The sequence below is a fragment of the Carcharodon carcharias genome, chromosome 7 (assembly GCF_017639515.1).
Source record: "Carcharodon carcharias isolate sCarCar2 chromosome 7, sCarCar2.pri, whole genome shotgun sequence".
In the NCBI taxonomy this organism is placed as follows: Eukaryota; Metazoa; Chordata; class Chondrichthyes; order Lamniformes; family Lamnidae; genus Carcharodon; species Carcharodon carcharias.
In genome coordinates, this window is record NC_054473.1 from 186,551,380 (window position 1) to 186,569,289 (window position 17,910).

Here is a 17,910-nt window from a genome sequence, read left to right on the forward strand (position 1 = left end):
GGCAATGACGGAGCCTCAGCCTGTGCAATTGTCCAATAGATTTGAGGTTCCTGCAGCTTGTGTGGATGAGAGCAGGGACTGCAGGGTGGATGCTGACCATGGTACCGTAGTGCAGGGAGCCATTTAAGTTAGGGCAGTAAAAAGGAATGTAGTTGTAGTAAAGTACAATCAAGTTAGGGGGATAGATACTATTCTCTGAAGCCGAGACCGTGAATCCCAAAGGCTGTGTCGCCTACCAAGTGCCAGAGTTAAAGAAATCTCCTCTGAGCTGGACAGGAACTTGGAATGGAAGGGGAAGGATCCTGCTGTAATGGTGCATGTGTCTATCAACTTCATAGGCAGGACTGACAAAAAGGTTCTGCTGAGGGAGTATGAGCAACGGGGGACTAATTTAAAAAGCAGAACCTCGAAGATAATAATCTTGGCACAGTTTCAGGATAAGGAGCTGATCATTTAGGACTGAGATGAAGAGACATTTCTTCACTCAGAGGGTTGTGAACTTTGGAATTCTCCACCCCAGAGGATTGTGGATGTGCCGACCTTGAATATATTTAAGGCTGGGATAGACAGATTTTCAGGAAATCAAGGGATGAAGACCGGACAGGAAAGTGAACCTGAAGCCTAAGATCAACCAGGATCGTGTTGAATAGCAGAGCAGGCTTAACAGGCTGGATGGTCTTCTCTTGCTCTTGTTTCTTATGTTCTAACTTCAATGTCAGCAAAACACCCTTTAAGGTGCTCATATGATTTCTCCATAGAAGAAATCTTTATGGCCTGCATTAAGAATAACAATTTGTGGTATAGAATCATACACCAAAGAAGGATGCCATTCAGCCCATCCCTTGAACAAGCTTCCTTGGAGGCTAATTTAAAGTGGGAATAAGCACACAGTAAGTCACAGGGCACAAGTGGACTGCAGCCAGGTCAGGGGTAAGGGATGATTCGTTTGCCAGGTCACCAAAGAGAGAGATGGCATATAGGTTATGCTGCAGTGAATGCAGGTGGAGACTTTACTGGGAAATATACAGGAAAACACCAATAGGCAATCACACAGAAATACTACATTCATTGGTTGGTCAGCCAGACAGTATTCTGTTCCTACAGGGAGCATAGAGGAGTCTAGCTCCAACTTGGCAGAGAACATTGTGCAAAATTTGCCCTCTCCAAAATCTCTGCTCCATCTCCTTGTCATCCTGCAGGCCCAGGACCACTGCAACTGCAGCCCCCTTAACTGCTGCAGCCTTTCTGTGGACAGGTCTCCAAAACCTCTGCCCTCCCATGAGGATGCAGCAATACTTCCTCTCAAATTCAGCAACTCCCAGCACAACACCCTTCAAAACACTCTACAGTATTTCTAGACACTTTGCAATAGCAGAAATTATTCAAATTCACTTTACCTGAAAGCTGGGTTCCAATCACTTTAAATAACACTGATGTTGAGCACCTCTTGCAATCGAACACTTGACCTTTAATGGGTGATGTAGGATTTCACTGAAAGGGCCTGCAGAGTCCAAATTTGGTAAGTACACAGCACATAACCCATGTGGCTGCTACATAGAGTAGTGAAGGCTTGTGTCCTGCCTGCTTGCCTTCGATGACTGGTGTACAAGAACACCCAGGTTTCGTTGCACATTCCCCTCTCTCAACTTACAGCCATTCAGATAATAATTTGCCTTCCTGTTTTTGCTACCTCACATTTATCCACATTATACTGCGTCTGCCATGCAGTTGCCCACTCGCTCAGCTTGTCCAAATCACCCTGAAGCATCACTGCATCCTCCTCACAGCTCACCCTCCCTCCCAGCTTTGTGTCATCTGCAACTTTGGAGATATTACATTTAGTTCCCTCATCTAAATCATTAATATATATTGTGAATAGTTGGGGTCCCAGCACCAATCCCTGCGGTACCCCACTAGTCACTGCCTGCCATTTGGAAAAAGACCCATTTATTCCTACTCTTTGTTTCCTGTCTGCCAACCAGTTTTCTATCCATCTCAATACACTAACCCTAATCCCTCTCGTGGAACAATGCAGTTTATTCACCAGGGCATATTTTGTTCAACATGAAGCTCCTGTTTGTTCAGAAAGGCAAGGCGCAGAATTTTTAGGTCGATGTGCTAGGGTACGCCTGACCCAATCAGAAGCGAAATTGCGCAAGATGATATTTCGGTTGGTGGGTGCATGCAAAAGTTGGAAACATGCCCGCCAACAATTAAGAGGCCAATTAATGCAATTAAAGTTGCAATAGTCTCCAATTTATCGTGGTCCGTCCAACCTTACAGTTGGCGGATCGGCTAGGCGGACTTTGCATTTCTCATGAAACCTCAACCAAGGGTGGGGTGAGGTTTCCGTTATTAAATTAGAAAAAAATAATAAAAATCTATGGACAGCATTTTTATCAAGTTTATGTTCAAGTGACTGATTGTGATGCGTGGACAACTTTTCATGATTTTAAAAACCTTATAGGGAGGATTTTTCCTATGGGCGGGCGGGCTAGCCGGGGGCGGGCATGGAGCCGATTGCCACCTGCGATCGGCTGCGCGCTGTCATTTTACGTAGGAGGGCCTTAATTGGCCCGCCCAGTGTAACGGACAGCCGGTAGCACTCAGCACTACCTGTGCAGGGGCAGGGGGGTGGGGGGGGGGGTCCGTGCCTGTGCTCTTTCGCACGTGGGCACGAATAAGCGCAGCAATCTCCCTGAGGCACAGAGCTGCCTCAGGGAGATTAAGTGGATATTAAAACTTATTAAAAAATAAAGTAAAAAATTATTTAAACATATCCCATCATGTGACAGTGCCTGTGGATGAGGTTTCCTGAAAAAGGTGAAGGCCGCTTGGGCTCTTCGCCTGCCCCCACCCCCCCGCAACCTTAATGCTGGATGGGCAGCGTTGTTAATAAGTTAAATTACTTTTTTAATGACTTTAATAGGCCGTTGACAGTTCAGCAGGCGCACAGCCGCCTCCAGCACACGCCCACCAAATGAAACATCGAAAAGATGCGCGATGATGTTGGGACACACGCCCGATGTCATCTCGCATTATTTTACGCGTCGAGCCCACCCCCGCGCGCCAACGGCAATATTCTGCCCTATATACTGGTTTTAAAGTCTTCAGCTCCCTGCCTTCAGGGAGCTTTCATTCAACGTTCCCCCACATCCACGCTTACGTCAGCGCCCACCCTCCTTCCACCCCCACCCCAGCAGCACTGAGCATTTCGGCCATTAATTGGTCAGCCGGCATGAAATTGCGGTCAGGGGCCGATCACAGTCCGTTCCCCAACTGCATGTGGCCTGCCGATCGTGTCCACATGCCAACCTAAAAATCCTGCCCAAGGATTATTTACTATGCTTCCTGAGGCTTCTATTTATTTAGTACAGTACAAGACTGTTTCTTACTTACTTGCATCAGGTTGTTGTTTACTTAATAGTGTAAGGATTAGTCAATGTATAACTGTACACTGCTCCTGTTTACCCCTAGAATGAGTTTATTTAACTGTACTGAAAGGGATAATTTATGCTTATTTGATAGGTAAGTATTTTTCATACATTTGTGTAACACAGGGACCTTTTAGTCCTCAAGAAAGGATAAGGTTAACACAGTTTCAATATATAAATATGACTTCCATACTGTTGTGTGACACCAAAACCAGGATCACATAGATATTCATCCTCTTCAGAATCAATGAAGTATCCTCCTGAGCAAGTGACAAGGCAACATCAGACAGCAGTTCTGCAGTGCACAAACTCTGCTGGCAGTACACTGGAAATACATAAAAAGAGAAGTGCCATGATTTATACTTTGCAATGTCAAAGAAAAATAAACAATAATTCATGGACAACTAGCTGATTTCAAAAGGTTTGTTGAGAGAAGATTGAATGGCTTATAACCATTGAATGAGTTGTGACTTCTACGATGAAACAATCCCATGTATCCATTATGCCCTTCTCAATTTTCTCCTTGCTCCCAACTTCATGGATGCTGGTCCCCTTCTAAAGCTCAGACAAATGTTCATGTCTTACACAGGACCAAGGCAACGAGTGCCAGATGGTTATTCAGTTATGCAGAATATCATAGTTAAGCCTGATCAAGTACACCCAATATCCACACATGCACTTTCAAGCAAGAGGTACTGGATTCTGGATAAGGAATGGGTAGATTGGCAGCTTTTTTCACTACATTCCTCCTCAGCCCAGGGGTGCCAAGACTAATTGCAGCACACCCTTCCTGAGACTAGACAACTCAGCACACATGAGAAATCAAGCTTTAGGCATTCTGGTGCACGTGGTGCACTTTTTAAAATCTGCTCATGGGATGTGGTATGGCTGCCCATCCCTGATTGTTCTTGAGAAGGTGGTGGGGAACTGTCTTCTTGAATTCAACTGAGTGATTTGCTAAGCCTCTTCGGAGGGTACTTTACTGTGGGCCTGGAGACCTATGTAAACCAAATTGAGTAAAGATAGCACATTTCCTTCCCTAAAGGACATGAGTGATAGATTTTTACAACAATCTGGTAGTTTCACAATCACCATTACTACTTTTACTCACCAGGCCAAGGGCAGATCAAAAAGGATGAGGAAATAAAAGCTTACAAAAATAGAATTGGGCAAGTTTTAAAAAGGTAAATAGAAGTCATTCCTACCACTGCTTTCAGCTAACACCCCTAAAGTGAACAAGGCAGCCTCTCGAAGAATAGAAGCATCACTCAGTTTTATAAGTCCATTAACAAACTGCAAGCCTCCAATCTCACGAAAGTAATCACTTGCTTCACCTAGTGATAAGAAAGCAATTAAAAGCTCATGTTATATAGATAGGTAAAGATTTATGGTTAATATGAGAATTTAATTCTATTTCTCTACTATCCCACATTTTTATTAAAACCCTAAATATTATCGATCTTTTCAAAATCAAAACCAATAAAAAAAGTTATGCCATTGTGTTTTAACTGTCTGGCAGTGTATTTAACACTGTGCCTGTAATGATGCTGTTTGGTTCAACAATATAGCCATAAGACAGTTTAGGCCAATCTAATCCCAAGACTGGTCTTACACATGACACTACAGACCAATCAACACTCCATCAAAATACACAAAGTAGATATTTTTTTCATTTTCTGCTTTTCTACTTTTTAATCATTCTTCACTTTTTTTTCTCTATTGCCCTCTGACAGTTTCTTTTCCCAGTCTGAAACTGACCCTACCTTGTGATCTCTGTAATTGCTGGTCCAAGAGGTACCTGCTGCCACTGCCACTTTCCCTATTATCGCTTCCCAACTGACAGTCTGTGGGCCGTATTTTTGTCTGCTGATGGGGTGGGTAAAGCCAAAAACGTCAAATTTTTTGCAGCAAATTCATAACTCTAGCCCCTTCCTGATCTTGCGCTTTTTTGTGTGGCCTTTTCACATGTCGGGAAGGCTTTGGGTTGCGATTCCGTGCGCATGTCCACTGACATCAGGGCTACCATTATAAAAGGTGCAGCAATTTCATATTTCCTCTTGCGACCTATTTTCACTTGCTCCAGCGCTTTTTGCGAACTTTAAAAAACTTGTCTCCTCTTTATGGGCTCATAACCACTTCCACCAGATTGGGAAGAGTTGGGAGAGAGCTGAAGCAACCTCTTGTAAGCATTGTTTTCATCTTTTAAAAGTCAGCACTTGCCTGCTGGCTAAAAGATTCTCTTTCAGGGAGGGAGAGAATGCATAGGGGAGTCTCTACAGGCCGCACAAGCTCAGCTACAGACCTGTTGGCAACAGGGCTCCACTGCAGCCTCAACCCGCCTTAGTCAGTTACTCCCTTTCCAATTGTCCCCCAGGTCACGGATGCAGTACCAGGCCACCTCCAAAACAGAGAGGCACAGACGTAGCAGCCTTAAGTGATTCATGTGCCATATGGACAGTTCTATGGGCAGAAGGAACCATGACGCCAAATGCCCGTAAGAAGGAAGCATCGAAGAGTGAGGCAGTGCCGACCAGAAGGGGTCTACAGGAACACGGCCACTTAGATATGAGTGCGACACAATGCAGCAGGAGGATGTGTCTATACCAAGGGGTTGTGGCTGAGCTTTTCACCCATCTTCAAGAAAGCTTGCAGCCAAGGGGATGCCAGGGGCATGCTATACACTGCCAATGGCGCTGGAACTAATTGTGGCACTTAATTATTTTGCTAGATGTTCATTCCAAGGCTCTATACCCGACCTATATGGCATCTCAGTCAGCAGCACACAGGTGCATCCATGCAGTAACCAATGGCCTTTATGCCAGGGTGGCCGAGTTCATCTCTTTCAAAACAGTGCAGCATCTCAGACACAGAGGGCAACAAGGTCTGTCTCCATTGCTGGCTTCCCCTAGGTGCAGGGCATGGTCAAGTGCACACACGTTGCAATAAGAGCTCGCATGCAGAATCAAGAGTGGGTTACATTTTCTAACATACAGTTAATTCTGGGTGTTTAGATGTGTGATTGAGGCTGCCAATTTAGACACAGCACACTGGTAACAGCACACTGCATGTCACAAGGACATAATTACCCAAGCACTGAAGGATCAATGACTTCAACTTCAGTACTACAGTTGTAGTGAGAGATAATTAAGTGATAGTTAACAGGAGATTACAGTGAAATAAGAATTTTCATGCCTCATTGCATTCACTATATCCAGGCAGTAGCGAGTCTATACACAAAGTAAATTCTTCTCAAAATTAATTCTAAATGTTTTACATTGAATTCTCCTCAAGGAGTTTTGAACCAGAATCTGTTTGCACAGCAGCCTACAGGTGAGCAGTCACTTGGCTGCAGGTCTCTCTATCTACAACAATCCAGGTCAGAATGGGTCCCTGCTGCAGACTAGCCACTCTGATTTTAATTCTTTCAGCTCTAGTTTGGTATCCAGCGCTGTATGATTAAAAGGGATGGTACTATACACCATCTGAAGGAGTGTATTCCACTAGTCCTAGTATGTCTGGATTCAATTTTTTTCAGCTCCTATTCTCACATCAATGACTGTCTTCGGGTGTATTGGTAGCAATTAATGTGTGAACACCCCATGTGAATCTGACAGCCAGTGAGAGAAAATGGGATATCATTGCTGAGGAGACCAGAGCAGAAGAGAATGTTCTTCCAGTGAGCTAAAGGATACCCATCATAATCACAGAGCAGTGAGCACTTGAGCTCAGAGAAGCTCAAACCCAGGAAAAAGCAGAGATCCAATTTTAGAGGCATTGATAACAAGCGAGTGACAGATATTTCTTCACTTTTTTCAATTGACAGCCAGTACCTGCAGTATGTCTAACTGTGCAAGGAATCAAACCTAATAGAATCGTAGAATGGTTAAAGTACAGGATGTCATTTGGCCCATCATGTCTGTGCAAGCCCTCTGAAAGAGCAATTCACTTAGTTACACCGTAGCCATGCAAAGATTTCCTTTTCAGATAATGATCCAATTCCCATTCAAAAGCCTCAATTGACCCTGCCTCCACCATATTCTCAGGCAGTGCACTCTTAGAGCACATAGCGACCAATTTCATTTTTGGTGTAGTTCCTTTGAGTGCAATTTTAAACATTTCTATGCTTTATGGAAAGTTTACTGTAATATAATAAATCTATATATTAATTCCTGAAAATATAATTTGCATGAAATATTAACATAACCCATCTTACTGTTCTGTTGACATATAGAATGGATGGTGATCAGGGCTTGTTTCTGAGTCACAGGGCTGTCCATCTGATATTTCAGACATTCCAGCAGTAAATTCAAATCTGTTTTTAACCCTGCAGATTAAAATAAAATATAACAACATGGTACCTGCATACAGGGTGATGAGGTTACACAAATACAAGAAAATTTCATTAAAATTAAGAGCTTACAAACTATGAGTGGCAGCAAAATCAGGTCATTTTATAGTTGTGCATTTCAGGGAAAACTTGTTTTTGTCCGTGTACACGTAACTCCTGGATCTTTGCATAGTAATAGACCGATATTGGCCTGAATTTTTCCCGCATTAGGCTGACTTGACGGGAGCAGGTGCGAAGCGGACCGCTGCCCGCGATCAGCTCTGCGCCGCCATTTTACATGGGCAGGCCAATTAAGGCCCGTCCAGTGTAAGACGCGAGCAGTAGAACTCAGTGCTACCTGTGCAGGCAGGGGGAGGAGGGAGAGTCGGGGCCAGCACTCTTTCGCGCATGTGCACAAAAGAGCGCCTCAATCTCCGAGGCAGCTCCATGCCTCAGGCAGATTGAAGCGCTTTTGAAATAAATAAATAAATGGAAAAAATATTTAATTAGGCATGTCCCCTTATGTGACTGTGTCACATGAGATGGGACATGTTTTCATATTTCAAAAAAATTCTTTACTTAATTCATAAAAGCTTTAGGAAACCTCATCCTGCTTGTGGATGAGGTTTTCTAAAAAACGTAAAGGCCGCTTGGCCTTTTCGCCTGCCTGCCAACCTAAGGTTGGACGGGCAGCACAAAGTTGACCTTAATTGCTTCCTTAATGGCCTTTTAAATATCGGCAGGCGCGCAGCTGACTCTGGCGCACACCTGCAGAATGAAACTTCGCGTCATTTTATGCGCCGGTGTGTTGGGCCCACCCCTGTACGCTAACTGAAAAATCTTGGCCATTATGTATATATTATCATGACTTTTGACAATGAAACAGGGAAACAAATATTTAAGCTGGTAACACAATAATTTTCTGCACTAGGTGTTTGTGATTCCTGACTCTTTCATTCTGATTAGAAGCAAGAGAGAATGTAGTTTCTTGATACTTGTACCCATACTTGGAATAATCAGTTCCCTTTCTTATAAACTGAGAAACTTGGGTGAAGGGCTATAATTCATCTAGTGCATGCCACAAGCAAGGTCAAAAAGGATGAGAGAAAAACGAGGCAAATCAGGATGTAATGGTTAAGTAATACCAAGATTGGCTTTTAAAACTTTGTAAATTTTAAGAGGAAAATCTGCTTGATCCTCAGAATAGGAAGTTCTTAAACTAAGCAAAAATGTACATTAAATGTGAATTTACAGACCCAACTGGATGGTAATGCAATGAAAAAAATACTGGAATCATATCCAGAAAACATTTAATTTGTTGGACATATGTACCAGTCATCATACATGGAAATCTTGAGTGCAAAGAAGAGCAACTCTGCTCCCAAATGTAAAATGCAGATAAGTCATGAGGAAAAGTAAGAACAATTCAAGCTTTGGAGTATAGAAAAAAGACAAATAAGGGGTCTTAATCAAAGAATATATAATATTAAATGGGATATATAAGGTAGACTCAGAATATTGCCTAGAAAAGTAGAAACTGGGACATAAATGGAAATTAGTGAAGATAAATTTGAAAGGCACCATGAAGAAACGGAATTGTGTTTTAGATAACCTGTTATCTAAGGTAGCAAAATCAAAACAATGGGGATGTACAGCTGGATGTTAAGAAGACAAAGGATACTAGCGAAATGAGCTTCAGGTGTCATATGTGACTGCACACCACTCATTTCCAGCACACAAGGCTGCTATTGGAAGCAGAACATTACCATAGAGGAGCCTGACTCAGTTTTAACATACTGGCCTCTAAGTTAGAAGATGTTGGGTTCAAGTCCCATCCATGATTTAAGTATATAATGTAGGCTGATATTTCACTTGTAGTACTGAAGGACTGCTCTGTTGTTAAAGGTGCTGCCTTTCAGGTGAGACGTTTGTTACGGACAGGGGAGAGAGACAAACTTGAACTCCTTTATTTTCTCACCATTCCTGTCTGTAAGCAGAGGTGCTTTAATTTTTGAAATAGACTGTGGTTCCTCAAACCCTCAGTTTGTGAGGTCAAGTTTTAAAGTGACTCGCAACAAACTCACTTTAGGGTTAAATCAGAAGTATAGTTTATTCCCGGTTGGTTGCAACTTCACACACACATACAAGCACACAATAAGAAAATAGGAAAGAGGAGTTTTTACAACTGTGAATAACTTCAAAGAAAATGAATCACAGATATGGATATCAGTTCACATAGTTCCCAGAGTCCAGAAAGTCAGAGTCGAGTGAAGGTTCCCTCACAGAGGAGTTACAGTTTAGGCGGGTTCAGCTAGCTGAAGCAGGTGTTGCAGAATTCCTGTAAAGTTGATGGTGGCGCAGCGAAATGAGGTTAGGATACCGAGACTTGGTCTGTTCAGCAGGTGATAGCAAGAATCTTCCAGAGAAACAGGCTTTGAGGAAGCTTAGACTTGATGCAGGCTGTTGAACAGCCTGGATTCCTGCTATGCTGTTTGCAGGCTGGAGGTTAAACAGCAGACTGAGTTGCAAGTCTGGAAATGTAATTTTAAAACATTCCAAAGGCCAGAAGCTTAGGTCATGTTAAATTGCCCATTAATACAGTCAACTGTATGCTAACAAGCAATTTCTACGCCTCTGGTCAAAATCCATGTTCACCTTACGGGATAGATGGTGGTTATTATCGCCTCTTCAGGTATAACAAGTTTCAATGGCTCTTCCTTTGTTATAGTACCAGGCTGGGGAGACAGATTGTCTGCTGGTCCCTGGTTTTGTTGATTGCAACGTGTCCTCACAATGAAAGATGTGAGATTCCACAAGGGCAAGCTTTTGTCCTGTTAACTGCTGTTGGAAATTTCCAGAAACTGGAGCCAACTTGTGAATCATGTGATCTATAGCAGCCATCTTTCGGTTCAGCAAAGTCCATTTTTTAATTAAGCAAAAAAGTTTTAATTTAAACAAGTTATGAACCCTTTCATGCCTTAGGGACAAGGCACATTAAATCCAATCACACCTTCCTGTTCAGGTAGCCATAAAAGATCCCAAAGCACTCTTGAAAAAATGCTGGAGCTTTCCAAGACAACATTCATCCCTCAACCAGCCACCAAAAGGCAAGTTAACTTGTCATTCATCTCATTGATGTTTGGGGGACTTTGCTATGCATAAGTTAACTACCATGTTTGCCCCCAAAACAGAAACGCTAAATTTATCAATTTGCAATTAAATGCTCTGGGGCATCTCGAGATCCTGAGATTTTTTACATAAGTTCATTCTTTCATTTCTTTTCAAATGTTAGTGTTGCCTTGGGAGAGCTTCTACAACCAAGTTAGAGCCAAGGAATCTCTGGGTTTTAAGCTAGAATTTCTGGTATTTTAACAAAGGGAAAGCACATATCTTCAAAGAATTTAATATTTACATGTAGAGCTGCCCATATTACTTTAGAAAGCAAAAGAAAAAATACTTTACCAAAACGTTATTCAGCACCACATATCTCAGATCAGTTAATAAGATAAATACTTTGAACTAAACAACATAGACACAAAACACTTCCTGGCATTAAAATCACTCAGTGAAGAAACTTCTTACCACAAAGTATGTTGGCACCTGTTCTTTCTGGGTTCTCCATCTTTACCACATATTCTTGTATAAAGGCTCCCAGAGTTTTATTGAACACAAGAAACTATGGATCCTGAAATTTAAAATGTAATATTGATTTCCACTAAGTGATTTGTAGAAATCCATAGCTTGATAAGCAGAAATTTGATGTAGTTTCTGGCAAAGGACCCATACCTACTTACCAGAAAATCTGTCTAGCATACTTAACTCTGCCTTAGAAGTTACTACTGGATTTTGGCACTTGCTAATTTATCCACATCAACAAGAACTTTGTCTCCTAGGAAATGTAACATTAGTAAATTGATGCACAATTGCCAAGTTATAAAACAAAAATATATGATGTTCTTGACTGTTATTTCTGCTTTGCTCCTTTCCTGATGGCACTGCCTTTTGTTGGGTTTTGATTTCACTGCTAGCAGCAACCTTCCAGTATCTCACTCAAGTTATTTCTGAGATTAGGTAGTATGAACACACTATTCTAACACTAGAACCAAAAAGCAGCGCACAGTCCTGTCATCATTTGGCATCTAAATGTACACTTTCCAAAAGAGGTCAGAGCAGTCAGGAATGGGAAACCATGGCTAATTTCTTGTCTATTATAAGGGTACTGAGACCAGTTGCACAGGTGTCTTCACTGCAATTGAGGTTTACTAAATCAGCAAGAGTCAGCTATCAAAAATGGGACTTTCCCACTCTATACCATTGTGAACATCACATTAACGCAGAGTCATCAAGAAAAATTTGATATTAAGGAAATTTTTGGAAGCAGTGGTAAGTTACTAGCAAAATTTTATTTCATGAAATGCACCTATTCTGCAAATTTCATGAGGCATTCTTGTTTTAAAACTTGATTAAAGTTGTTCATATAAAGGTCAATTTCTGTACCATTAAGGGAATTTGTAAAATGCACATCTGTATATTGCCTTTAATATTTTAATAGATTTAGAAAGCAAAATGCTGTAGCTGCGGCTCTGCAAAAAGGAAATATGAATTTATTGATTTAATGTGATATACAGGTATAATCAAGCTGAATATCAAATCTAAGCCACATTTCTTCCATTAAAAAGTTCAACTCATATCATCCAGTGGAAGAACAAGGTACAACACATATTAACTGAACACCGTGGGGGCTGGCGGGGTGTAGGGGGTAACATTTCCTTGCTCTTCCATCAAACTCCAGTTGTAACAATGGCAGAATCACTCAGTAAAACGTTGAAGCCCAGATATGCTGGGTCCCAACTTTAACTGGGGTAAAATCTCTATTCAATCCTTACAAGGCCAACCATGTCAGAGGGGGTTGGGACTGTTCCCTTCCTGCAGAGTGGTCAAGCATTAAGATTTCCAGCAGCATGGGCACAGGCAAATATCCAACATGCTGGGTGAGGTCAGGAAGACATGATCTCAGTGTAAGTACCAGATATGCAGTCTGCAGATTGTCAGGTCCATGAATTTGGACAATGAGTCTACTAGGGACACTACCAGGAAAAGTTGTTTTAAAAAATCCAATTTTTGTTAAAGACTCCATTTTGTAATAAATCGATAACATTTTCAGAATCTGCATGCAGCATCCTGAAAAATGTCCAAAAATTACAGCCAGAAAGGTCTTCATGGTGATGCAAGATGTAATAATAAAGACCATTATTTTGTTTTTTGTGCAGATCTTCAGGCAGGTAAATCGATCTCTGACAACAATATATAGTACTTAATTACTCTTTAGAATGCTGCTGAAACTTGATGTAAACTAAGGGTAAAGTTCAACGTAAAGGTACAGTGTGATGATCTTTTAGCTGAGGGATAAAATTAAACTATTGTAAGACAACATTAGAAAGATACAAAGGCTGAGTGCTGATTTGAGCTCAGCAAATGTAACAAGAGGTCTCTTGCAACCTTTGCACCATTGTGTCTATTGAATATGTCATGACCTCTAACAAATCTCTTAGAAAATGACTCTACATCTCAAACCGTCATTCTTGATGTAAAAACAACAGTTCAAAGCTCGTTTCTCTAGCAGTATTATTCTAGAATTTTGGCACCCCAGAGGAAATGGCTATTTTACAACATGAAGGTTGAAAAAAATGACTTTACCAGTCAAAACCAAGAAAATTATTTTATAAAATAATAAATGTACAAAGGTAGAAACTAAGAAATAAAAAGGCCTAATTAATGGATCAACAGTACAGGATTACAAATTAGAGATATAGCAGTAACTCAATATTAGCCTACAAGTAGTTGGCTTCACCTAGTTTTCACAAAACCTCTTTGGATTTGAAGTGTTAACTAGTTGCAGTCCTTAGCACTATTAATATTAGCATTATTACAAATATTTCAATCTTTAATTTATCTTGTGAGAACTAATTTTTTTTCAGTTATAATCAGTAGATATAAAAGTTGTCTGCAAGGCATGTTGAAGAAAGACAACGTGTAACCTACTGGATTGTCATAAGCATATATTATCTCAATATTTATACATGCTTCATACATTTAAGGTGCTGATCCATTGATTTTAGATTTGAACTGAATTACAGGAATTATTTACAGACTGTAAATAATTTGATTTGATCAAATTATTAATAACGTAAGATGGTTCCCAGTAGGTTGCCCTACAGATGGATGAGTAAATTGTGCAAACATTCCCTGGACATACAACACAGGATGGTCACATAGCAACTTGAGTTCATCAGCCATGACAGAGAATCAATAATTTAATGAGATGTCTCAGAGTAAATAAGTAGTGAATGGTGTGTATAATTAGGGTAACCCAAGTTGTTATGTGAAAAATCGGAGAACATGAATATGGGTGATACTTAAAAAACCTTGTTAAAGTGTATGGCATTAATGAAATATTCCCTTTAAAGAGTTAAACTGGATTGCAACTGCTCTCAATATAATCTCTGTCCTGCTTAAAAGAAATGACAAACATTTCTATCCACCTCAATCCATAGAACATAGCACTCAAGAGGAAGGGGAGAATTTCCCTCTAAGTTAGAAATATTTCCTTTAAGACATTCCAGCTCAATACAGTTAAGTGATTTGCAATCTGTTTCACACATGAATTAGGGAAATTTCACTTCCGTGAACACCAAGGTTAATGCACTCATTTTCCTCCGGAGAGCTGCATTGTAATATGGGTAACAGAGTGTAAAATTTTGCATCAAGCAAAACTGGGTCACTTCTGTTCTTTCATTCGTAACAAATTTTTTAAAATTAACATCTGTGAAATGAAAACGTCTTTAAAAATGCTGCGTCACCTCCTATACATGTAATAAAAGTCAGTCTGTGGGGAGTTATGGATTTTTTTTCATATCATTAAAATACCACTAACTATACTGATTTCTCTTGCTGCTACTCAATGTTCATTTTGCGCTGAAAATACAAGTTGTTTTGCTTTTTGATATATTTCCCATAGCATCACTCACGGTTGAGTTGGACGATAGGGTGATTTGTAATAAAAGTCTGTCATTGATGGTAGTTGTGTGGATTAAAATGTTAGATTTGAAAAAAAAACATAATTAACATAGTGGTTGGAAATATGTAAGTCATACAATAGGGAATAAATCAACTTAATAGCTGAATATGGAGAGGAACAATCCAGATGAAATAAATAAATAGAGAGAAAGAGGGAGGAAAGAAATAAATAACATGGCAGGAAACATGTTCCTGTGTCCCCCCACCCCACTTCCAACCTCTTCTCTCCCGTGTGAACAATAACTTGCTCTGCCATTCAATACAATCGTATACATTAATCAACCTCAACTCCATCTTCCTGCACTAGCCCCATATGCCTTAGTAGCCAAAACTCTATCAATCTCCGTCTTGGATATCCTCCACAATTGAATGCTCGCAGCCCTCTGGGATAGAGAATTAAAAAGATTTACAATCCTTAGAGTGAAGAAATTTCTGTCCATGTCAGTCTCAATTGGCCAATCCCTTATCCCTTGGCTGTGTTCCCAGGTTCTACATTCCCCAGCCTGGGGAAAAATCCTATGTCGACTGTACCAAGCCCTTTTAGAATTTTCTGTTTCAATTAAATCAACTCTCATTCTTCTAAATTCTCGTGAATAAAGGCCTGGTGAATTCAATCTCTCCCTACAGGATAATAGCCTTTTCCTTGTCTAGTCCCTCTCCCATTATCTAACTGTGCTACTTTTCGACCCTTCCTCCAATTCCTTTTGAACACCTTTCTCTTCCTTATCCCTTTGAACTCCCATATCTGTCCCCCTTTCCCCCCACCATTACCCCTCCTCTCCCCAATTCCCTCCTTTCCCCCATCCCCAATTCCCTCCTATTCCCTCAAACTCAATTCCCTCCTTTTCCCTTTCCCCCAACCCCAATTCCCTCCTTTCCCCATCCCCAATTCCCTCCTTTCCCCTTTCTCCCCATCCCCAATTCCCTCCTTTACCCCATCCCCAATTCCCTCCTTTTCCCTTTCCCCCAACCCCAATTCCCTCCTTTTCCCTTTCTCCCCATCCCCAATTCCCTCCTTTCCCCTTTCTCCCCATCCCCAATTCCCTCCTTTCCCCTTTGTCCCCATTCCCAATTCCCTCCTTTACCCTTTCTCCCCATTCCCAATTCCCTCCTTTCCCCTTTCTCCCCATTCCCTCCTTTTCCCTTTCTCCCCATCCCCAATTCCCTCCTTTCCCCTTTCTCCCCATCCCCAATTCCCTCCTTTCCCCTTTGTCCCCATTCCCAATTCCCTCCTTTACCCTTTCTCCCCATCCCCAATTCCCTCCTTTCCCCTTTGTCCCCATTCCCAATTCCCTCCTTTACCCTTTCTCCCCATCCCCAATTCCCTCCTTTCCCCTTTGTCCCCATTCCCAATTCCCTCCTTTACCCTTTCTCCCCATCCCCAATTCCCTCCTTTCCCCTTTGTCCCCATTCCCAATTCCCTCCTTTACCCTTTCTCCCCATTCCCAATTCCCTCCTTTCCCCTTTCTCCCCATCCCCAATTCCCTCCTTTCCCCTTTGTCCCCATTCCCAATTCCCTCCTTTACCCTTTCTCCCCATTCCCAATTCCCTCCTTTCCCCTTTCTCCCCATTCCCTCCTTTTCCCTTTGTCCCCATTCCCAATTCCCTCCTTTACCCTTTCTCCCCATCCCCAATTCCCTCCTTTCCCCTTTGTCCCCATTCCCAATTCCCTCCTTTACCCTTTCTCCCCATCCCCAATTCCCTCCTTTCCCCTTTGTCCCCATTCCCAATTCCCTCCTTTACCCTTTCTCCCCATTCCCTCCTTTTCCCTTTCTCCCCATCCCCAATTCCCTCCTTTCCCCTTTCTCCCCATCCCCAATTCCCTCCTTTCCCCTTTGTCCCCATTCCCAATTCCCTCCTTTACCCTTTCTCCCCATCCCCAATTCCCTCCTTTCCCCTTTGTCCCCATTCCCAATTCCCTCCTTTACCCTTTCTCCCCATCCCAATTCCCTCCTTTCCCCTTTGTCCCCATTCCCAATTCCCTCCTTTAACCTTTCTCCCCATCCCCAATCCTCCTTTCCCCTTTGTCCCCATTCCCAATTCCCTCCTTTACCCTTTCTCCCATTCCCAATTCCCTCCTTTCCCCTTTCTCCCCATCCCCAATTCCCTCCTTTCCCTTTGTCCCCATTCCCAATTCCCTCCTTTACCCTTTCTCCCCATTCCCAATTCCCTCCTTTCCCCTTTCTCCCCATTCCCTCCTTTTCCCTTTGTCCCCATTCCCAATTCCCTCCTTTACCCTTTCTCCCCATCCCCAATTCCCTCCTTTCCCCTTTCGTCCCCATTCCCAATTCCCTCCTTTACCCTTTCTCCCCATCCCCAATTCCCTCCTTTACCCTTTGTCCCCATTCCCAATTCCCTCCTTTACCCTTTGTCCCCATTCCCAATTCCCTCCTTTACCCTTTCTCCCCATTCCCAATTCCCTCCTTTCCCCTTTCTCCCCATCCCCAATTCCCTCCTTTTCCCTTTCTCCCCATCCCCAATTCCCTCCTTTCCCCTTTCTCCCCATCCCCAATTCCCTCCTTTTCCCTTTCTCCCCATCCCCAATTCCCTCCTTTCCCCTTTCTCCCCATCCCCAATTCCCTCCTTTTCCCTTGTCCATTCCCCATTCCCTCCTTTTCCCTTTCTCCCCCATTCCCTCCTTTCCCCTTTGTCATTCCCCAATTCCCTCCTTTCCCCTTTCCCCTTCCCAATTCCCTCCTTTTCCCTTTCTCCCCATCCCCAATTCCCTCCTTTCCCCTTTGTCCCCATTCCCAATTCCCTCCTTTTCCCTTTCTCCCCATCCCCAATTCCCTCCTTTTCCCTTTCTCCCCATCCCCAATTCCCTCCTTTCCCCTTTCTCCCCATTCCCTCCTTTTCCCTTTCTCCCCATCCCCAATTCCCTCCTTTTCCCTTTCTCCCAATTCCCCTTCTCCCATTCCCAATTCCCTCTTTTCTCCTCATCCCCCAATTCCCCTTCCCTCATTTTGCCCTCCCCTCCAACTTTACAAACATCCAGTGAAGACCTGGGCCCAGGGGCCTCGGGTGTTTTTTTAAGGCGCTGTTCCCCCTCTCATTAATGCTGAATTCTTTCTT

General features: G+C 42.4%; 1 protein-coding gene across 1 annotated transcript in view; it reads right to left on the minus strand.

Moving 5' to 3' along the window:
* terb1 (telomere repeat binding bouquet formation protein 1) overlaps positions 1-11,383 on the minus strand; it is a 185,847-nt gene extending 174,464 nt beyond the window's left edge. Inside the window, exons 1-4 of the mRNA XM_041191710.1 lie at positions 11,344-11,383; positions 7,648-7,758; positions 4,640-4,768; positions 3,628-3,759 (exon numbers count right to left, since the gene is read on the minus strand). Of these exons, the coding sequence (XP_041047644.1) occupies positions 3,628-3,759; positions 4,640-4,768; positions 7,648-7,758; positions 11,344-11,383 (412 nt within the window). The remainder of the gene's footprint in view (positions 1-3,627; positions 3,760-4,639; positions 4,769-7,647; positions 7,759-11,343) is intronic.
* Positions 11,384-17,910: the final 6,527 nt, after the last annotated feature.